The 23759-nt window shown below is 40.7% G+C and overlaps 1 protein-coding gene across 6 annotated transcripts in view; it reads right to left on the reverse strand.

Annotated features, from left to right (window-relative positions):
* LOC131245715 (uncharacterized) overlaps positions 1-18916 on the reverse strand; it is a 29002-nt gene extending 10086 nt beyond the window's left edge. The window contains exons 1-5 of one of the 6 annotated variants that reach the window (XM_058245351.1): positions 18701-18916; positions 17654-17771; positions 14861-14960; positions 13296-13439; positions 9572-9630 (exon numbers count right to left, since the gene is read on the reverse strand). In XM_058245351.1, coding sequence (XP_058101334.1) covers positions 9572-9630; positions 13296-13439; positions 14861-14960; positions 17654-17771; positions 18701-18708 — 429 coding nt within the window. In that variant the 5' untranslated portion in view covers positions 18709-18916. Of the gene's footprint in view, positions 1-9571; positions 9631-13295; positions 13440-14856; positions 14967-17653; positions 17772-18627; positions 18655-18700 lie in introns of those variants that run through there. The other 5 variants (XM_058245350.1, XM_058245352.1, XM_058245353.1 and 2 more) reach the window with 5 other exon arrangements.
* Between the last annotated feature and the right edge of the window lie 4843 nt (positions 18917-23759).

Here is a 23759-nt window from a genome sequence, read left to right on the forward strand (position 1 = left end):
TCCCACCCTTTACTGCCACTCATTTCTGTCAAATGATCTTAATCGTCCATTTAATGGTTATGGAAATGGAAGGTTCACATTGATCATATTGCAAACAGTCTAATTGTTGACCTTGACTATCCATCCTGTAAGTCCCACCCTTCGTCGTCCATCCCTCTAAAAAAATCACTTCCACTAGACTGACCCTAACAATCCATTCAATAAGGAAATGGATGGTCCTTGTTGATAATACTACAAATCGTCAAATCATTTCCAGACCAATCATCATTTGGGTCCCACCCTTGATTCCAACCCTTGACCAGGAAATGTGGGTCCCAATCTTCCAATCAATGACTAGGAAATTTGATGGGAACATCAGAGGATGTACTCGGGTGTACTAGAGACGGAGACGACCACGCACATCAGCGCAACTTTCTTTGTGGATGGGAGACGAGTTCCCGATGGAGCCCGCTGGGCCATTTTGAAGACCCCACATGCATTGGACATGCATCAGGATAACCTCACTTTGGGATAATACATGTAGGCTGCTTAAGAGACCATTTTAGTCATAGGATTTTTATTTCGTGTCGATCCGACCATTGGATCTTATTGATTAGGCCGCCGGATCTTCTAGATCTGGGCCCCTTAGACTCTAATCTTGTTTCCTTTATGTTTTTTTTTTTAAGGATTTATTTGATAGTTGAGATTTATAATAAATGTTTTAGTTTTCTTATTTTATATGATTGGCCATTTCACTAAAAAGAGTGGTATAGTTATAATTATTTTGAATTTTTAATTATAAAAGCACATGAGAGGTGAAAGTCTAACCCTAGTGGAGTTATTGAGAAGAAAATAAAAAGAGAGAAGCTCTCTTGTGAGAAAGAATTTTTCTCGCGTTTTAGGGTTTGTGAGAAACCCTCCTTTCCAATTGAATTGTGGAATGGTAGAAGCTTGTTTGGTGATGGATTTCCCAAGGTACATCATTCCTCTTTCTCTTCTTCAAAATGTATTCTTCTCATTCTCTTGTCTTCTTCTTTCCCCTTCTATTACAACCTTCTAAACCCATCGAAACTCCACTCGATCCTCCCTCTCTTTCTTCTCCTTTACCTAGACACGTGTGGACTCGCACGTGCACACGCACGCACGTGCATCTGTACGAGTAACCACGTGTGGGCCCCCGTTTCGGGTTTTCCCTCTTTGATTTTCCTTCAAAACTCCCTAATCCGTAGATCCTTTGAATCCCTAAAATAACCACATTCCTAAATTTCAATGAATCAAAACCCTAATAAAAATCTGAATTTTTTGTGAAACTTTTCCCAAACCAGAATTATGCTTGCATCTTTGTCTATTCACATGGCTTTTTTTTTTTTTTTTTTTTTTTTTGAGAGGCAACGAAAATTTCATTAAAAGAAAAGGAAGGGTAAAGACCGCTGAGACAGCGAAACTGAGAACTTCCAGAAGAGGAAAAAAACAAAAACAAGAAAAAGAGAAACAGAAACCCAAAAAACAGTTACACCCTGCCATTGTGAGTACCGATGAGAAGAGGGATGTGGCTGATGTTTGAAGAGTGACGGGTCCATTCAGAGAGGAAATGTTGAATTATGTTTATCACATGGATGACGGAATGGGACTCATCTCTGAAGCATCATTCGTTTCTTTCTTCCCATATGGCCCACCAAGCAGCCAGGAGAGAGATTCGCCACACCGTAGCTCTGTTCTTATCCAGGGGGACTCCATGCCATGCCGCGAAGACAGAATCAGTGGACCGAGGAAAGGACCAGGAAATGTCGAATTTGGAGAGGATAGTTGACCAAAGTGAATTGAAAAAAGGACAATGAACAAACAGGTGATCCGTCGTTTCTTCGTTTGATAGGCAGCAAATGCAAACGTTTGATAAAAACATCCCTCTTTTCCTCAGATTATCAATAGTGAGCACTTTTCTCTTTCCAACCAGCCAACCAAAGAGGGCAATTTTTGGAGGGACTTTATATTTCCAAATCTTCGCAGTAAGTATCCGTTTTGAAGATTCAGTTTTCTGATCCAGGAAACGGTATAGAGATTTAACCGAGAAGGTGCCCTTACTATCAAGGGGCCACACTAGCTTATCATGCTGCTCCGGATGCGGAAGGCAGTTTCCTAGATGTTGAAGAAGCTTCATGTAAGAATCTACTTTCCAATCGTGAAGATTTCTTCTGTAGGGGGGAGTCCAGACAACGGCGTTTCCTTGAATACAATAACAATCTGCCACTGTTATAGACGGATTTGGGGCTAGCCTGTACAGATCTGGAAATTCCTGTTTTAGCGCCTGGGAGCCCGCCCAAATGTCATCCCAAAACTGAATTTTGTCCCCTTTCCCCATGGAGAAGCGGCATTGAGCTTGAACCACTCTATGATAAGATATGATTCCTCTCCAAACAACAGAAACACTATTCTTAGACACCCCCTTTGTCCACCAACCTTGAGCCGATTTCCTGTATTTACACTTGATCAACCTATTCCAAAGGGTTCCTTCTTCTGCTCCAAGTCTCCACCACCATTTCCCTAGGAGGGCGCGATTCATAGCTTTGAGATTTCTGATTCCAGCTCCACCATCCTGATAATGTTTGCAGACATCAGACCAAGCAACCAAATGAAATTTTTTTCGATCCTCGCTTCCATGCCACAGGAAGTCTCGTCTGAGCTTCTCTAGGATACGTAAAAATTTTGCAGGGCATTTAAAAAGGGACATGAAATACAAGGGGAGATTTGAGAGCGCCGCTTTGATCAGAGTGAGCCGACCCCCTAGAGAAAGATACCTACATTTCCACCTCGCGAGGTAGAGCTGAAAGCGATCAATGAATTTGTCCCAAAAAACCATCGGGGGCTTGCCAATACATAAGGGAAGACCGATGAAATCTGTTGGGAGACTGTTAGGGGTGCAACCAAAAAAATCAGCAAAACGGCGAGTGTCGGAGTCGCTAATATTAACGCCTATCAACTTGGACTTGCTGAGGTTTACTTTCAAACCTGAAACTGCCTCAAAACAGCGGATAATTGTACGAAGATTGCCCAATTTATCCTACTCGGCTTCGCAAAACAGGAGCGTATCGTCGGCATACTGGATATGAGAGATGGGGTGTTCCATATCTTTTATTTGAAAACCTCCAATAATACCTTCCGCCTGGCCGTTTCTTAGCATACGCGATAGTGCCTCGACCACAATAAGGAAAAGGAATGGAGATAGCGGATCACCCTGTCGGAGGCCTCTAGAACTTTTGAAGTAGCCTTTTGGGGATCCATTGATGAGAACCAAGTACGTAGCTGATCTGACCCAAGCCTTCATCCAATGTAACCATTTGTCACCGAATCCCATCCGCTTTAACATGTATAGGAGAAAATTCCAATCAACGTGATCGTAGGCCTTCTCGAGGTCGAGTTTGCATAAGATTCCTCTTGTCCCGGATATATGACTGGAGTGCAGACATTCGGCAGCCATGAGGGCACTATCAATGATTTGTCTACCCTGGATCAAAGCACTTTGGTGATGGGAAATGATCTTGTCCATAACTCCTTGGAGGCGATTGGCGAGGATTTTTGCGAGAATTTTGTACCGACTCCCGAGAAGACTGATAGGCCCAAAATTATGTAGTGAGTCTTCCCCCTGCACCTTCGGGATAAGGACAATGAAAGTGGCCCCAAGCGTATCTGATAATTGACCCCTTTCGTAGAATTCATTTACGAAATCAAGGATGTCCCCCTGTAACAGCTCCCAGAAATGCTGGAAAAATAAGATAGGAAATCCATCTGGGCCCGGGGCTTTGTCCCCTGCCGGCAACTGAATAGCGGGTTTGACCTCATCAGGGGAGAAGCCAACTTCTAGGGAGGCAGTGTCCAACTCAGATATTTGGTCCATAGGCAGGAAATCGAGGTGGTCCATAGGCAGGAAATCGAGGGTAGGCATGTGATGGGTATCTGACTTGAGAAGATTGGAGAAAAAAGAAATGGCCTCATCGGAGATCATCTGCTTGTCTTTCGTGCACTCCCCGTTTATCGAAAGACAGTGTACTTATTAACACTTGCCCAAGCACTCGCAATAGCATGAAAATAGCGAGTGTTTTTATCGCCTTCCTTTATCCATTTACACCTAGCCTTCTGTCTCCAAGAGATCTCCTCCTCTAAAACCCGAGCTGAATAAACATTGATAAGCTCAGCGCGTCTAGATGACAATGTACTATCTGTCGGATTATCTTCATAGGCAGCATCAATGGAGTGAATTTGGCCTAATATATCACCGGTTTCGGCCTGCCGTTTGAGGAGAAAATCTGATTTCCAAGCTTTACAATGAGTCTTTAACATGATCAGCTTTTTACTGAGTCTAAATCCTGCGAAGCCATCAACCTTCATCTCCTTCCACCAGTCAGAAATGAGCTTATCAAAACCTTCAATCTTTAGCCACGAAATATCGAAGCGAAACGGCTTAGGGCCCCAATTTTCCTCTTCCATAGAGAGAAGAATTGGCGCATGATCAGACGTTGGCCGAGGGAGAAGCGTCTGCAAAACATTCGAAAAAGTTTCGGTCCAATCTACAGAAACAAGAAAGCGATCTAACCTTGCAAAGGAAGGCGGGTCACGCATATTTGACCAAGTAAATCTGGAGCCGGATAACGGAATATCTATCAGCTCATGCTCATCAATCCAGCGAGAAAACGATCGCATCGCAGCAGAGACATGACCAGGCTGAGATCTCTCCTCTGCAAACCTCGTGATGTTGAAGTCGCCACCGATACACAACGGACTGTCGAAGATTTCCCTGGCAGCATGAAGATCCTTCCAAAAATCAGGTCTCCTGTCAGCATGATTAGGGCCATAGACCGAAGAAATGAGGAGGGAGAAATTGGATCCAATCTGATTTAGGACCACAAAGACCGAGAATTCACTGATCCGACTACAACCCATCGACCAAATTTCTGAGTTCCAAGTAATAAGAATCCCACCCGCACTGCCTGCCGCATTTGAAGCCTCCCATTTAACATTTTGAACTTTCCAAAGCGTATTTAGAAGAGAAGACGAAAAAGCCGGACATTTTGTTTACTGGAAGCAGATAATACAGCTTTACTTCTTCCCGTGATATCTTTTATCAGGCAGCGCTTCTTCTTGGAGCCCACGCCTTGAACGTTCCAAGATAGAATTTGCATTTTGAAACCGATCTTCCCCTACGGCCACCACGGATAACACCTTCTGTAGGCTCCAAATTATGTCCAGGACTGGTTAGGAGGCTCTGCAACTCTCTGTTTCTAATGGGCTTTACATGAAATTTTCTTGGAGATTTTTGACATTTCAAAGGCTTGCCTCGAGCTTCAATGCAGTGGAAAAGAGCCAAAAAATCTTCAGGATGATCCCTGAAAGAGACCCCTAAGGATCTTCTGATGTGGCTCATAGCATCTCTGATCCACTGTTTTTCTGGATGGAGGCCACCAGTTCTGATCTCGCAGCCGCAGCCTCCATTTCCATTTCTTGAGATGGGGAGCCCATTCTAACCTGGATCGGCTCAGCATCTATTATGTGATCTCCTGCTCCTTCCTGAAATAAGGCAACTAAAGCGGAATCTTCCATGATCAGGGGATCAAAGATGGCTTGTGGGGAGAGAGCGATAATCGATCTGTCGCAGTCGGTCGGAGGGAAGGAGACGACGGAGTGAGATTCAGCAGGGATCAAATCCCGCGGGGTCGAGGTGGGGGATAACGAATCAGTCTCTTACCGCCGAAGCTGGAGGTCGATGTTCTTAAGGGAAACGGGCAGAGGTCCCGAACAATTCGCGTACCTGTTTGAAAGAGAAGGAGGCCTGGCGGGAAGGTTGAGATTGAGGGAGGCTTGAAGCATGGGAGACCGATTGTCTTGATCATTTGGATCAGTAGGGGCGAGAGTCGGACATGCACGAGGGGTCTCTAGATAAAAACCATCTGTCGAGTAAAGATTCATACGTGCGGAAGGAATGAGGGGGAGCTCGCACAATTCGCACGAGCTATCCGAGTAGCTACAGTTAATAACCAAAGGAGATGCAGCCGACCCTTTGATAATACCATCTTCTTTTGGAAAAGTCGCCCAACACATGTCGGGAGCTCTGATGGGAGGAGAAGCGATCTGCGCGATATCGTCTGCAGCTGCCACGCGAGGAGCAGATGCGAGATTATCACGCCAAGTGTCTGCATCTACAACGCGAGGATCGGAGGCTTGATTTTCACGCCGAGTGACAGTCGTTTGGACTGGTAGGTCTGTGAAAAGACTGGCTAGGCTGCGCTTTAGGTTTGGTACTCCAGCAGAGCATGCAGTCCGTGCACCGTCTTCCATCTCCCCATTCACTCCAGTAACAGTGGCAATCTTAGCCCCTTCTCTGGATTGCCATAGATCCCCCCATCTTGGGATCGGATCATTTTTACGCTCCATCTGGTCTGGAAGATGAAAAACACGATCATCAGTCCGGATCTGGATAGCTAATGGGGCTGGTAGCCCCTTCTTCCTATGCACCAACACCCTGATGACACCTATCTCTTCTCCTGACAGAGTTTTGGGATCCACCTGGATAAGGGTACCAAGTCGAGCAGCCACAGCAGAGAAGAAACCTTCATTCCATAGCTCCAATGGAACCGACCAAATCAACATCCATATCTCTTCAAATCCGAACGAGGAGAACTCCCAAGACTGAATAGAAACAATCAGCCCATCCTTAAATAGCACTCCTGCATGATTAATAAATCTATATTGTAATCAGGCTTTACCTTTATCCATAGCTCATTAAAACCAAGCGGTTTGATCGTGTAAGCAGAGGAAGGGATTCTACAACTCTCATCTAACCATCCGGTAACTTGGGACAAAGAGGCACCCTCTCTGGTGATAGCGACCACCGAATTTAAGAGACCATCTTTGGCTGTTGCGATAGACTTAGAGTCGATGAAAATGGGATTCTCTTCCATTGAATCTAGATTGTTTTTGTTTTGATCCATAGCTTGTTTTCCACTATCAAATCCGGAGAAGCGCCCCCCCTTTAAATTCTCCCTTCCGATTCAGAGGACATTTCTGAAGGACGTTGGCCGTAGCTGGTTATCGGTCTTGAATATTTGCTTTGCTTTACTCATTGTTGGAGGGAGGGGGTTAGGAGATCTTTGTGTAGAAGTTTGCATTCTACGTTCCGGTCCGAAACGCACCTTCTGGACACGCATTTTTTCTCCTCCAAAACTCTCACCATTTAGGAGCTGGATCGCTCTATGAAGTTCACCCTCCGAACTCATGCAGACGAAGGCAAAACCACGAAGAGATCCATCTCCCTTGTTCCTTGGCAGAACTACTTCCATGATTGTCCCCACCCTAGCAAATACTCATTCAAAGTTGAGGGGAAACCATCCAGCTAGGAATCCTTTAATGAACGGAGTGGGATAGCTAGAAACATCCCTGTTTTACTGAAAGGATTCAAGTTTTTTTCGCTGATTTTTTTTTTCTTTGCCACCACCGTCCAATCATCAGAAAGAGGTTGGGTAAGGGTGATAGAGCTCCCACCCTTGCAAGAGCTTTTCCACGATCCCCCAATCTTCTCTCTCTCTCTTTGCCGTTAATGTCGCTATACGATTTAGATTGTCATCCCTTTCTCATTCTCCGTACGCCTCTTCTTAGATATTAACATCTTTGTCGTCGTCCGCACTTCCTCCGGTCATTGTATCGTGGCTTCCTCCAATTCAGTATTGTTAACGTCTATTCACGTGGTTGTTGCACTACCCATGCTAGATTGAAAGTCCCCACTTCTAAGTGGGCTACTCTTGAATTATTTTATATTTCCGTGCACTGCATATATGATAACGTAGGATCTTCGTGTTATAAATCTGAATTTCCGAATCTATTATGTGGATATGTTTGATTTTACATGTTGATTGCTAAAATTAATGTGTAATTGATCTCTTATCTTGCTTCCTAGGATATTTTCCATCATCCTACATTTAGAGTAAGTGGTTAATTGTCATGCATCAAAATTGACGATCCATATTGATAACATTACAAATGTCCCGATCATTGATTTATGACATCCACCATGTGGGTCGCACTCTTGATTGCCTATCCTTTTTGAAAAATCACTTTGGTTAGATGATTATAACCTCCAATAAATGCCTGGAAAATGAATGGCCCATATTGTTCCTACTAAAAAGGGTCCAATCATTGATCTAGACCATCTATCATTTGGGTCCCACATCTGATTGCCTATCCTTATTGAAAAATCACTTTGGTTAGATGATCATAACCTCCAATAAATGCCCGGAAAATGAATGGCCCATATTGTTCCTACTAAAAAGGGTCCAATCATTGATCTAGACCATCTATAATTTGGGTCCCACATCTGATTGCCTATCTCTCTCAGAAAATCACCTTGGTTGAATAATCCTGACCTTCCAATCAATGCATAGGAAAATTGACGGTCCATATTGACCATGCCACATGTTTTGGTCATTGATCTATGACATTGACCATGTGGGCCTCACCCTTGATTGGCCAATCCTCTCACAAACACTTTTCTCGGATAATTCTAACCTACAATCAATACCTATGAAAATGAACGGTCCATATTCATAATACTAAAAATGGTTCAATCATTGATCTAGACATCCATCATGTGGGTCCCACCTTTATTGCCCATTCCTCTCAACAAGTTACTTGGATGATTGATACTAACCTTCCAATCAATCGGAAGGAAAATGGAATGTCCATATTGACCATAGTACAAATAGTGCCATCATTGATTCAGAACCTCCATCATGTGTGCCCAACATTTTTCATTGCTCATCCCTTTCAAAAAAATCACCTTGGTCCAATGACCCTAAGGCAAGATATGAGGAATCCTTGGTTGGTATTGAAACAAAAAATGGCCATTTTATGGGCATTGCCATACCCAGTGGGAACTTAAATTGTCAGGATTTTTTATGCCCATCATCATCCAAATGTCGGAATCGTGATAATGGTGGGTAGTACAAAACCTGGGCATTCAGATGCCCATGATCCAAACAATACCTAAGAGATGTTCCTTCTAAATTGGTGGACCCAAAAAGGTTCTCTCTCATGTGTCATGAATGTGCCTTCAACAAGATTCTTTCAAACTTGCTACACGCTAAGGCCTGTTGGGTTGCCACTTAAAAATGAGTTCATCTCATTCTAGTTAACAGTAATACTGTAGTAGGTATAATAATTTATATACATTATGGACTATCAAGATTTGTTTCCAAGCCTTACAAAATCTCTAATAAACAATTGCTATTAACTAAAATGAGATGAGAGTGGGATGGCGGAATAGGATTCATCTAGCTGACCCAAATTAGTTGGGATAAGGCTTAGATGATTATAAACACAAATGAGATGAATTTGCTTTTAAGTGGCAACCATACAGGTCATAAGGGTCATCCCAGATGCCAAATATTATATTGTCACTTCCCCTTCCCTAAAATTAGGGAACTTATGTTTCTTATCATCTGTGATATGCAGACTAAAAACATTCCTGAAGAATGGTAGTTAGTCAAAGCAAAAGTCAAAACTGGAATGTGGAGTCCAACGTAAGGCACTGACACAACAAACAAATCACCTGCATCTTATCAAAAAATGCATGTCTGTGTTGTTGAACATATTGCCAAGCACCAACATCTGCACAAAAAAAAAAAGGAAAAAAAAACGAAAAAAAAAAGGAAGAAAGAAAGATTAACCAACCTATAAAAAAGAACTTCTCCCAAAAGAACATAGAGAAGCACATCTACTTTCCTGATCAGTCATAGTGGTAATCACAAATTCACATTAATCAATAGCAGCAGGTAAAATCCACAACTGAAAAACAATAAAGGCAGTGAGCAAGGTCACGAGAACATAGAGGCCCACCATTACATCCACAATTTCGCAACCCATAAGGAATTAAGCTTTCTAATGGAAATGTATTGCTTTGATAAGACCCATCACCCTGAGAAATAAAATACTCATCGGATAAATCCACTGCTATGCGAGAAGGGATCCCATTGATCCATCTAGTAACATTTAAGGGCATTATCATCGACCAATGGGCAGCATAACAGACAGAGAGCTGGACATTGCAGGCCCTGTCTGAGAGCCACTAACAGCTGTGGGAAAAACAGCCTAGTACCATCCATGGAAGTCGGATATCGCAACTGGAGTGTTCCATCAGTTTCCCTGATTTGAGAAACCAAACTCAATTGACTGAGCTCCTGGTATTCTTCTGTATTGCTTAGTGTTGAGATTCATCATTGGCCTTCACTCGATACAAACAAACCCATTTATTCTAGATTACTAAAAGTTCGTCCACTCTCATAAGGTAAGTTGTTTACAATAGCCCTAAAAAGATTATGCCTTGAAAGACTAAAAGATTATACTGACTTGGTTTCTTTTTCTTTTTTTTTCTTTTCCTTTTTACTTCTTTTATAAAGCCAAACTTCTGCATCATTCAAATAAATAAATAAAGTCAAACATTCATTTCCTAAACTAGATGAAAATTTTAGCATGAAGAAAGCAAATGTCCAAGTGGTTATGAGAGTTAACCTCCATTCAACATCCAATACTCCCAAAGGTTGGGCAATTAATTTGAGACCACAAGATCTGAGCACGGTACCAAAAATTTCAAGTTTAGTAGCAGACAGGTTCACATCTCCATAAATGAGAAGCTCCTATAAGTTTCTTCACTAATACAGCGATCACTTCATTAAGAGAACTGATTGCCCACAGCCAACGCCACCATGACTTGCGGTGCCATACTATCATTACAGCCAAGAAGCCACTTGTGTAGGACATTCGTACCATGAAAATGGTAGGTCCCGTCGATCACCTGGCACAAAAATCATGACGGTCCACTCATCAAATGGGCTACACCATAGGAATCAATGGACAACCAACAGTATGACTCAACTACATGCATGGGCAACCTAGTGAACGGATCAGACTGTTTTTTAGAATGGAGATCTTCATGGTGGGGCCTACTGTTTTCATGGCAGGGATGTCCTACACAAGTGGCTTGTTAGCAGGGAACATGGTATGTCACCACAAGTTGTGCTGCCATTGTGTGTAGGCGATCAATTCTCTTTCATCAAACAGGCGGGAAGCCTCCATCAGAAGGGATGAAGATGCTTTATTGATCAATCTTAACATTCATCGAGCTCCGCTAAATAAACATAAAACTCATTACCAAAAGAAGTTGGTGCATGATGATTGACACATAGTATAAGAGAAAGAGAGCATCCAAGCATGGGACCCACAGAACCAATCAGATGGCCTGAACAGTGGTCCCCTTGGTCTGTGGAGCCCACAATACCAATCAGATAGCCTGTTACATGGTCCAATTGGCCTGTGGGGCCCACAGGTCCAACCTGTTGATCCTATTAACCAACCATGGGGCTTACTTCTCCCCTTTGGACATAGTTAAGCATATCTTGCTTTTTACTAGGGGTGTGTTCCTTTTTCACTTAAGTTTTAACTTGTTCAGCAAGACTGTTTTATTAAAATAGGAAAGTGAATGTTGTGTGCAAGCATGCATACAATACATACATATGGCCATGCGTATGGCTCCACAAATTTTTGATCCAATAACGACTTTGAGATGAATTCCTTTCTTCAAATCTAGAAGCTAGGAGAAAGATTGTTCTTCTTTCTAGCAGTTCACTATTAGAAGGCTGTTGGAAAGACTTCAACAGTGACTTTTGGAGCTTTAAATATCTATTGTGCAGTGTTTTGAGGAAAATTTAGCACTAGAAATCTGCTATCTATTTCAAATTCAAGAATCTCAATTTGGGCTCAATTTCAGCTTCATAGTGTCAGATCAACATAAGTACATTGTCCTAGATGAGATCAAAGATTCTTGCAAACTGCCTAACAGAACTAAAGATTTGGTATATGAGTTGACTTAGAGAAATAGGGAAGACAATATGCCATATAAGACCATATAAGCAAAGCAGTTAATGAGAGAGATTTCACTTTACTAGCTAAGAAAATCGATTGAATTGTGTAGGATAAGCCATCGTGGTTATTCAAAAACAAAGAAGGAAACATCCGTATGACCCTCTTTGGACTGTATTAGATAGAAACCTATTAACAATTAGCCCCCAATAAGTCAATAACCAATGTGAGGATAACACCTGCACTACTAATTACTTGATTTGCTACTCAAGACGACAATTTTAGACAATTAAGCAACCTGATTTGAACCCAATATCAATGTAGACCAACAGTAACCAACGAGAACACAAATAGGCCTCTAGTACTATTAGTTCCTTGATATAAACCCCTCTGAAGTACAGGAACAAGCCCAACTTCTAATATAAGTAGCACAAGGCCAAACCCTTTACACTGGACTCTTTATACGATCTCCTACAATAAGCCACCGGCCATTATTCTTTCCAAATAAAAGCTCTTTTCACAGCCCATACGCCCTTCTACTCCACAGATGTGGTCCCTGTGGGGCCCCACAGCACATCAAATCATGCCTTAATTTTTTATTTTTTATTTTTTTAAAAAAAAAAGAAAGAAAAAAGAAAAAAAGAAGAAGTAAAAGTCTCAGACTGATTTATTGACTCTTTTTGGACATGCAGGACCCACTGGATTGACCTGACTAACTCTCAATCTGATCAATTCATGGCCCACTTTGGGCTGCATCATGAATCCAAACTATTAATTTCACCAAAGAAAGACCATGATTTGAAGGTCTTATTATTTAGAATACCAGCTTGCCTATATGTGCAAGAGGCCAGCCTAACAAGCACTAAGGTTAACATGGCGAGCATCATGCTGATATGGGGGCTATCCAACATTAAGGAGGGATCTTTTCCTCTTTAAGATTAGTATTACAAAGCATAAGGTTGTTCACAGTTCACACATTAATAGAGCACATTTACTACACAAAGAAAGGCCATCTCACTAACTAGTTCAACCTTTCTTTTTAGTGATTTACAACCCAAAATTATGTCCCAAAACATATGATGCAATTCAGGATTTTGTATATGCAGTACATACATAAACAAGTCACAACTTGCCTCTGTAAAATGCATGGAATTGCTGAATTTGTTAGATGGCTAATAGCTATTGCAGTTTTTATAAAGTATTTAGGAGAATGAATTTCTTCACAAGCTTCTTTATTAATTGTTGAGAAGCTTTTCTCTCCAATATCATCACTGGCAGTCCACATGATGGGCACAAGGGAATTGAATATATCATGATTTAGGAAGAAAGAACTCAAAGAGGGGGGGAAAAAGGCTACTCAAAATAAATAACAATTATTTGGTCTACTGAAGAAATATAATTGATATTAAACTTAATACCTTTGAAAAGAGAAATGGTTGCAGGAGTCACCGTGCTGACCCTCGAATCAGGAAGATCTTCCTTCTTTATGTGAACGCTCGATCCCAAGGCAGGATTGCTATCAATAATTGCAACATTCAAATGTTTCGTCAACGGCATGCTTGCTGCAAATGCACAAAACAGAAATATAATAGTTTAGCTGTACAGAAATGGAAAAGAAGAGAAGGCACCATGCGGAATACAGAACCAATTCATGGACACAACTGAATCTAGTCATGAAACTGAATTTCCAAACTCAACAACTCTCTCTCTCTCTCTCTCTCTCTCTCTCTCTCTCTCTTTCTCTCTCTCTCTCTCTCTTTTGAGAAGAAAAAAAATAAAAAAATGAAGGGGCAAAACATCAAGAAAGAGGCAATGAATACTCAATATATAAAGGTCTGCTAAACCCAACTCTGACCAACACATTAGCCTCCCTATTTACATGAACAAATGAAGTGTTTCACCTCGACGCAAAATTATGAATTTCACTAGAGGATCAACTCCACAGCTTGTAGTGACCTCTAAGGGCACAGACCACACAACATTAAAGGAGTCACATCCCACAGTCCCCGGGCTGGAAAAATTCTTCACAGTTATCCAACTTTTCTAATGCAGGGGCATTTTCACACCGGGCTCGAGTGGGGTAACCCGTAGGATGCGGGGACACACTCGGGGTAGGTGACCCATGTGATTTGGGGCCCATGAGGGAGGTCTCGTATTCGAAACTCCTCACCGGGGGTGATTAATACGCATTTCACACCAGGCTCGAGTGGGGTAGCCCGTGGGATGCGGGGACACGCTCGGGGTGGGCGGCCCATGTGATTTGAGGCCCACGAAGGGGGTTCGGCCGAGGTCCTAACCCATGCGATGTGGGGCATGGGCTATGAGATAAAGGGATTAATTCGCTATACTCTAACAGTTCGAGCTTTTAGAGCAAGTGGTTAATTATCCTGCATCACTTTCTCATGGCCCAAAACGGAAGTTTGATCTTTGCAGCTGCAAAGCCCTCAATGACACCCACATTTCCGGCCATCCTGCTAGTAGTATACTCTAGTGCATTTGCATTTTTCATTCATAACTTTCAGGCAAAAAAAAAAAAGTAGCACAATCTAGCTTTGCTGATGAGAAGGAAGACAACTCCGAACCTTCGACATTGGCCACAAGGAGTTTTAAGATTAGCGCAGGCTAGAGCACTTATGTAAAGGCATAGGTATAACAAACCATCTAGGTCCAAAGCAGAAGAATCAAAAGCAAACGAACTAAAGATGTGACAGATCTGATTGGAGTGCAGATAGAAAATTCAGAATGGAGCGACCAGACATGATAGTGTGCGCAGAATGCAATTGATAGAAGATTTGTAGAGCACGGAAGCAGATTAGGTTCACAAAGAATGTGAAAACTAAATTCCATATAATGGAAGACAACATTTCGATGAGTTAGTCAACATGATACATCTATGTAAATACCTTAAAATAAAATTTTAGAAAATTAAACATGATTGGCAAAATGCCAAAATGAGATATATCATCTATTGGATAATACCTACATAGAGCACAAGCAAGAGCCATGCCAACCATGCCTCCTCCAACTATAGCAACGTCATAGTGATTAATGTCATTTCGTGCACCCAGCTTCTCTCCATGCTCCTAATCAGTTGAAGTGACCAAATCAGATCAAAACTGCAGCCCATATCATGGATTTAAATATGGTTTAACACAACTCAATATTGGCCCAATCGTATTGGTTTTGGTGGGAACTAATCCGAGTAGAATTTGGTGACTCGGACTGACTCATTTAAATTAGGACGAGTCAGACCGAGTTGAAAGGTTCAATTTTAAACTTTTTTTTTTTTTTTCCAATTCGTCTAAGCAACTCATCCTGTATTTGACAATTCATATTGGTATCAACGATACAACTCATCTGCTACCATGATGAGTTGCACTTTGAACTCGAGTTTTAAAAACTTCACCCATATGAATGGAACTCATTAAGAGGCTGATGTAGGTTAGGTCATGGATGGCCTTGTGGAGGGCCAAGATTGAAGGAAATCATGCTGTAGGGGCTGAGATGGGGCTAAAAAATGACGTAATGTGCACTATAGCCTCCAATGGATATAAATTTGAGACTGTTAATCAGAATCACGCATATGATATATCATTGGAAAGCTATTGACGAACTCTATGTCTTGGGGAATGCCAATTGCCATTGGCCTCTGAACAATTTTGCAAAATTCAATCATTTTAGTGATCAAATTTGAGTTTGAAGTCAAAACTTCTTGTTTTTAGTAAGTTACAACTTTTACTAGATTTGGTTGCTTTACGGTTTGGAGGAACAACATGTTCATAGGATGAGTGTAGCTGAAATGAGGATGTTGAGATGTATGAGTAGCAAGATGAGGAAGGATACAATTAGAAATGAATGCATTCAAAGGAACTTAGGAATGGTACCAATAGATAATAAGATAAGAAAAAATAGACTTAGATGGTTTGGTCATCTACAACGGAGACCAAAAATTGCATTAGTTAGAAGAAGTGACTTGGTACAAGTTGAAGGCTCTGAAAGGCAAGGGGAAGGCCCAAAACGACATGGATGGAGGTAGTAAGAAAAGACATGATAACCTATGATCTAACAAAAGGTTTGACCCTTGATATAGTGAAATGGTAGAACAAGATTCATAAAGCCGACCCCAATTAATTGGGATAGCTTAGATGATGATGACAATGATGATGACGATGATGATGAGTTGTTTTTGGGTTTGGAGAGTTTTGTAAAAGCTAAAATATTTTGTTTGAGTCGTATGAGAGAGATTGAGTCAATTTTAGACATCTTTGACTACCTTTAGAAGGTTCGCTATTTTTGGAAAGTTAACAATTTCTAAAAGTACAAAATTAAGTGCTTATGTAAGTCATATCAAGTCATTGTAAACATAATTCAATTATGGGTTGTTTGGATGCTTGTAAAGTCCTTAGTTATAAACAGCTTACAGGTAAACACTCTATAGGTTGGTGTTTGGATGGAAAAAGTTGCATGTAAAGTGTTTACATTACAGGTAAACTCACCCTTTTTTTTCCAGGCACAAAGCTATGTTTCAAATTACAGGTAAAGTCTTTACAACTCAACAAAGTAGAACACAATGGTTGATACACACTACTACTGTGTGGCACCCGCTGTGATGTGTATAGTCCATCCGATATGTCCATCATATAAGTCCCTTGTTGCTCTCTTATGGCCACAAACCCAATTGATCACCAGATGGGCCACACGAGAGGGAACATTTAGGGTGGGATGCCGACCATTAAAAACCTCCAAATTGTGTGGGGCCCACGGTGATGGGTGTATGACATCCAATCTGTCTAGCATGCATGTAGTTTGATGCTCTCCTAGGCATGGTGTGCCGTAAAGGCAACGGTGGCAACCGTTACGCGTTACCGGGTCATAATGGCCATAGGCCGATAACAGCCCTTATAGAAAAAAAATAAAAATAAATAACCTGTAACCGCCATTCACGGCCCATTACGCCCCTATAAAGGCCGTAATAGCCCTAAAATGGTCTGTTACGGGGAATATACGGGTTTTTCGGAAAATAAAATAAAATTCAACATTACGAGGTAGATATGGGTTTTTCATTTTTATTTTTATTTTTTTCAAAAAAAAAAAAAAGAGACCGTAACGGGGACCATAACAACTGTTACAACCAGTAGCATAAACATAACGGTGGTGGCCGTTATGGCCACCATTACTGTTGATAACGGTGGTGGCCGTTATGGCCACCATTACTGTTACGGAATACTTTGCTCCTAGGGCCTAAAAAAATCAAACCCTTTTTATGAGATTTGCAAATTTTGGTGGGATTTACTGGCCCAAGCTCTATGTGGTGTGAATACCTGCTTTATACATTGTAAACACTTTACACATTCTCCAAACACATAATATGTTTACCTATAAACACCAACACTTAAGCTAGACAGAATGGGATGTAACAGTTTACATTTGCAAATCTTTTCAAGTGCAAAGTATTTATTACTTAAAACTCTCCAGGCATCCAAACAAGCCCTTATTCTCAATAACATTCTCAAGGATTATCTTGGAGGAAGAAGATGGTGATCCTTTTCCTCCCCTTTTCACCATGCACTCATTACCTTAGAGGAGATCAAGATGTCAACCTGATTTGACACCGACAGACAATTCATTCAGGGTCCTTCAGCTTTGTAACTTGGAAGTCCAAAAACAAGTTTACATTTTGTTTCTAAATGACATGCAATGCCTTAGGGGTATTATGTTGATGTTTTGTACATATAAAACATCAAAACATCCGATCATCAAAAGTAATAATTCTTACATCATTGGGTTGAACACTATTGCTGAAACTCGATAATCCCCTGACCGCATCAGGACAGAATGTCTTCTTTGGAAGATTCGATGTACAGATCACAGCTGTGATTTTCCTTGCAATCACCCTATTTCACAAAACAAAATCATTAGACTAAGACAATAAATACATCACGAAATATAAAGTACAAGGAATGACCACTTGTTAAGCATGGGAAAATCGCCCCAAGTTGTAGTGCACAAAGATCTGGGACATTCATCAGATGGGGCTAGAAGTCAGGCAGTTCCATGGATGAGCAATGACACGGGCCAAATGCGTATCACAAAAATAAAAGGCCTATACTCAAATGTGCTCGTGGGGCCCACACGATAAGTGGGCCGAGGTCTTTCTTTTCAGGTCCTCGGTCCAATGGCTACTCAAATGTGTTTCATAGGAGCAGGTCTCAAGTCCAACTGACAAAAAGTTACAGTCCGCCCAGCAGATAACCTCCAACCTGTCAAATGCATGAGACATCCAACCCATTCAGTAGCTTAGCCCCACCATGAGGATCACCTTGTACAAGAATCATCCATATCAACTCATCGAGCGGGCCAAAATTGTATTTTTCTATTTATCAATGGCTAGAGATTGTTTTCTATGGTTTGGTCCACTTGCTGAATGGACAGGCTGATTCTTGCATAAGGTGATCATCATGGTGGGGCCAAGCTGCTGGATGGGTTAGATTTTGAATGCGCTTAACAGGTTGGAAGTTGTCTACTGGATGAACCATAAACCTATGGTCCAAGCTGTTGGACTTGAGACCTTCTCTTTGATTAGAACAATCAGAATAAAATGCCTAAAAAAAGGTAAGAAATCTAAAACGAGACATATTTGCCAATCTTTCAATTGAGAAATTATAAGAGAAACTAACTCCAAATCATTCCTGTCCATGGATTTTGTATTTGTATTCGATTGGAGATCAGAGAAAGGAGAGAAGAAGATACCTGTTCATTGTCTTAAAGTGGGATTCTGTATCTGTATTCGATTGGAGATCAGAGAAAGGAGAGAAGAAGATACCTGTTCATTGTCTTAAAGTGGCTCTCTCTCTCTCTCTCTCTCTCGAATTTGAAAGTGGCGATCAGCTCTGGAAAATGGCGAAGATGGATTGCATTTCCTCGCCCCACGGAATTTCGAGAAAGAGTCGAACCCGAATCGTGAAACGGAACTGGAACTCGCTCACGCGTCTGCCAGGAAAAGGAAATGGGTGGAGAATCGAATTCGCCTGTTAACCGGCTCGAACTTGAAGACTCCAGCCGAGTACCTATGTTTCGGCGGGGGACGGGCTGCCACGTCGCACTGCGTGAAAATGCCCGGGTAGGACGCCCGATCTGTCTTGGGCCTCGAAAGCATCGGCCCATTAATTTTCGGGTCAAAGCCCCATCTGGCCTAGCCCGACTTTTATGTGGACGTGTCTATCGCACAAATATACCATTCTAATCCTAAGTTAGGCAATCCAGCCATCTGGAATGTAGACAATTGGTTTCATTCCTCTAAAATGTCTTTCTTCGTGCAAATGTGGCTCACTTGATCAATGAATAGACCAGGGAAATTGAAGTGGAACATAGGAATTTTGTCATTTTTCGGGTCAGACCAGGGCCTGACTAATTTCTTCGGGCTGGGGCTTGGGTCCGCTGTGTACCTCCGGTCTTAAGTGTCAGTACCGGCCTGGGCTTGGCTTGAACCGTCCCACACTTGGCCATTGCCAACTCCACAAAAGGGATATGGTGGCCCAAGCTCTATAGGGCCCACCATGATGTATGTGTTTCATCCACACTGTCCATCCATTTTTTCATCTCATTTTTAGGGCACGAGACCCTATAAAATGACATAGATCTAAAGCTCAAGTAGACCACACTTTAAAAAAAAAAAAAAAAAAAAAAAAAAAAAAACAGTGGGGATTGAATGCCTATTGTTGAAAAACTTCTAGGGGTGACAAAAGTTTTGGATAAAGCATATATTTGCGTCTCCCCTTCACAGGGGTCTGTGTGGCCTTATGAATAGATTAGGTGGCAAATAAAACATTAAGGTGTGCCCTAGGAAGTTTTCATTGGTGACCGTTCAATCCCCACTATTTTTTGTGGTATGGTTCATTTGAGCTTTGGATCTGCATCATTTCAGGGCTTACAGCGATGGGCCATCTAAAGCTTGGGCCACTTTGTGCCACTGGCAATCCACTTCCGTGGTGATGGACCCAGTACCAACACCAAAGTGGAGGCCAGCATGGGCCTAGAACAGCTGGCCCAAGCCAAAGAATGAAAAGTTAGTTGGGTGTTGTCCTGCACAAAACCAAGTCCTTATTACCCATGTGAGCATTCTTAATCCATCCATTCATAGGTGGGTCGAACATTCAAAAAGAACTAAACATCTAGAAGATTGAAACCAACAGTCCACATACAATACGTACCCATATGAGAAACAAAGATTATGGAATGGCATATTGCAGGATAGCCACGCGTATGAAGATGGTCCAGGTTGGGATCAGATGACTCGAGCCTTAAGCCTGGATCCAAAATGGATCACGCCATACATGCCAGGTCAAGCCCAGTCTAATGCCGGATGGTTGCTACCCCGACTCCTATCAGAGTATTTCTTGGGTAGGTCTCTAGCCTGCCGTCACTAATTTCGCCATGTCATTTTAGGCTGGGGGCACAAAAATGAGGCAAATCCAATGCATTTCGCTGTGTCATTTTAGGTTGGGGGTACAAACATGAGGCAGATCCGATGCTCAAGTGGACCACAAAATGGGGCTTAAACGCTTATCATTAAAATTTTCTTGGGCGCCACAGAAGTTTTGAATCAATTCAGTATTTGTGTTTTACCGTCATTCAGGTTTCTATGACCTTATGAATAGGTTGGATGAAAAATATACATCACGGTGGGCCCTAGGAAGGTTTCAACAATAGGTGTCATTAACTCCGCTGCTTCTTGTGGTGTGGCCTACTTAGATATGCCTCATTTTTGTGCCCCCGGCCTAAAATGACATGGCAAAACACATGAACGGTATATGCAAATCTCAGAGTCCCTGTCCGTATCTTCAGGTTTGCAAATCTCATTTTTAAGTGGCACACTGGCCCTTGGATCTGGGGGCTAAGCCCGTCCACATAAGACCCTTGGTAGGCCCCAAATCTGTTCCAATTTGAATGATCCCAGTCGCTTATTTGGTGGCCTAAAAATAAACAATAGAAAAAACAAAAAATAAATAAATAATAAAAAAAGATAAGAGCAATGATCCCAAGAAAAGGACACAACTGGATGGTCAGGAACTAGTAATATGGGTTTCTCCAGGCATCGCCATCCAATGTTGTGCCTAGCTAATCACCGGTCTAGGTTTTTTTATTTTGAGTGAGCTACATATCAGTTTGCAGCTAAATAAGGGCTCACTTAGGATCTTGTAATTGAAATGCTTTGGAATCGAAATCACAATTACATGTGCTTTGTCACTTATGTTAATTGTGTTATCATTACATAACTAATATATGTAGAAACAATTCGTGTAGAGTTATATGGAATGAAGCATATGAATCTAAAATTTATTTATGACTTAGACTTTCTTACGGAAATATTGTTAACAACACTGATTTCTATTGTTAGATGAATTACTTTTCTTAATTAGGCTTTTTTGGAAATCATTTGAATCTAATACTTGATCATGTGAAGTATGTTTTTTTTTTCTAATTTGCTTTCTTGATTTACTTTAGCCCAAGTGACCACTCTTTTCATAAATCCAACGTTTTTCTATTTTGTGTCATTTCTACGTAGATGTTGTCTAATCTCTTTTATGGGTATATTTGTCAATATATATATATATATATATATATATATATATATATATATATATATATATATATATATATATATATATATGTCATTATAACATTACTAGCATATTCCCATGTATTTTTCTGTTGGATTATTCGGTAAGTAATATGGATATGGTTTACTCTATATTGAGATTTGGATCATTGCTAAGATTTATAATCCAATTATTTCACAAACCTGGTATCAAACAAAGTAGAAGTGTGACCGTTTCTTCAAAGTCAGTCTTTACACCAATCGCCACCAATATGCTAATTAAAGTGTTAAATCCCATTCAAGTATTATTGTAAAGATGATAATTTTTTCATCTTCAAGTTGTACAACTATTATAGAGAAAGATTCTATTTAACATTGATTTCACTTTATACAAGTTTCACAATTTGTCCCATGAATCTTTTGTAATGGTTTGATCATGCATGTTGAACAAAATCGAATCATCTAATACGAGAAGAAGATTCACAATAACTAATTGATTTTTCTTCTTAAATATGTTTTTTTAATATCCATAGGCTTTTCTTTTTTTTTTTACTTTTCCTTATATTGCAATTACATAGCGTTCATCTTCAATTTCTACAACATATAATTGGATTTGTCAAAGTTTGGGGCGTGACAAATATAGTATAAGTTGATCAAGAAATTGTGCGTGCGGAAGCTTTTAGAAAGCTTAGAAATATGGATAAGTCTAGAGGGGAGTGTTCGGTGAATATAACTAATTTAAAATATTTATCAATTTTAATTCAATTAAGCCACGAGGGCTAAATGGTATAAGATCATAGACTACACAAAATTCAACTAATTGTGCAAGGTAGGCTAAGAGGTGAGATGTGAAATATCAAATGTGTGTGTAATGCATTAAGTGCCTAACATACAATATGATTATTAATTTAAAATTTTTAAAAATTTCAATCACAAGCATAAATAAAATTGCATTCATATAAAGAATCACAAACACAAGGATAAACGGTAGTTTGGTTAAGTAGCTACTCCACTCCTGGTAGATGCACTCAAACTCAAGTGTACCGGATTTTAATATTTCTATTGGTTTTCCATAAGTTCACCAAAAACCTTTACAATAGTTTTCAATAGGTTCACCACAAACCTATATATACACACTCGTTTCGATGGAGGTCCTACACAAGAACCTTCACGTACATACCCATGTTGGTGGAACATGTATATACCCGTGTCGGTGGGTCGTTCGGATACTTAAAAAGTTTTCTATATGCTAACCAATAACCTATGTGGTCCTATACAAGGACTAATATATACTCCCACCGAAGGTAGTCTTACATAAGGACCAACACGTACACACTCGTGTAGGTGATGGTCCTACACAAGAACCTATTTGAATTTGGGTTGCAAAATCTATAGTTAATCCTACACAATGAATAAGTATATTATAGACTTAAATATAAACTCTTACTAGTTGAATTGAGCCTCATTGATGCGCCTTCTTGAAATGCTTGATCCATGCTTTTCTGCACTTGAATCGGCATCGCTTTTTCTCTCCCGAACTTTGATGTCGATCTTATTCGGCTTAAAACGATCGACTGCCTTGAAGATGTGCTAAGGTAACAGGAGAGATGAGTTGGTTGAATTTCCTGCAACTAAGGTTGTAGTTGCTTCTAATTTGGAGATTCACCTAGAAGGGCATTATAGAGGTTGATAGACAAAGGGTTTACCTATGAGATTAGTATCTAATCTCTAGAAAATGCAAGATATAATGTTATTCTTGAAATAGAACTTGGAATGCTCATTGGAGTGATGAATCATTAAGAAGAAAACATCTCTTTGAGATAGAGTCTAGGAGTAACAAGGAGTGAGATTCACTAGGGCTTCTAAATCACCAAAAACCATAATTTATGCAAAGATCCGAATGCAAATTATATAGAGAAAAGGCTCCAACGGATTTATAACAACTAGTTGTTGGTTGAATCGACTCGAGCTGAAAATTCAGCCCGGGAGGACCGAAAATTCCAGATTTCCAATTAGTATGCTGGACTAATTTAGCAATTTCGCCCAGGCCAAAAATTCCTTAGGTCAGACCAACAATGTTGAGATTTGTCAATTTGCTTGTTGGACTGATTTAGTCATTTTTTGTCAAACCGAACTTTATCCAAGTCAAACCAACAATGCATGCAAAGCCTCTAAAGCCTATTGAACTTAATTAATTGGATTCCTAAAACTATGGGATGATCAAATATGATTTTCCTATTAAGAATGAAATATCTCAAGGCCCGTTGTTTTTTAGCTTAAAGGA

Source organism: Magnolia sinica, chromosome 5 (assembly GCF_029962835.1).
Source record: "Magnolia sinica isolate HGM2019 chromosome 5, MsV1, whole genome shotgun sequence".
NCBI lineage: Eukaryota > Viridiplantae > Streptophyta > Magnoliopsida > Magnoliales > Magnoliaceae > Magnolia > Magnolia sinica.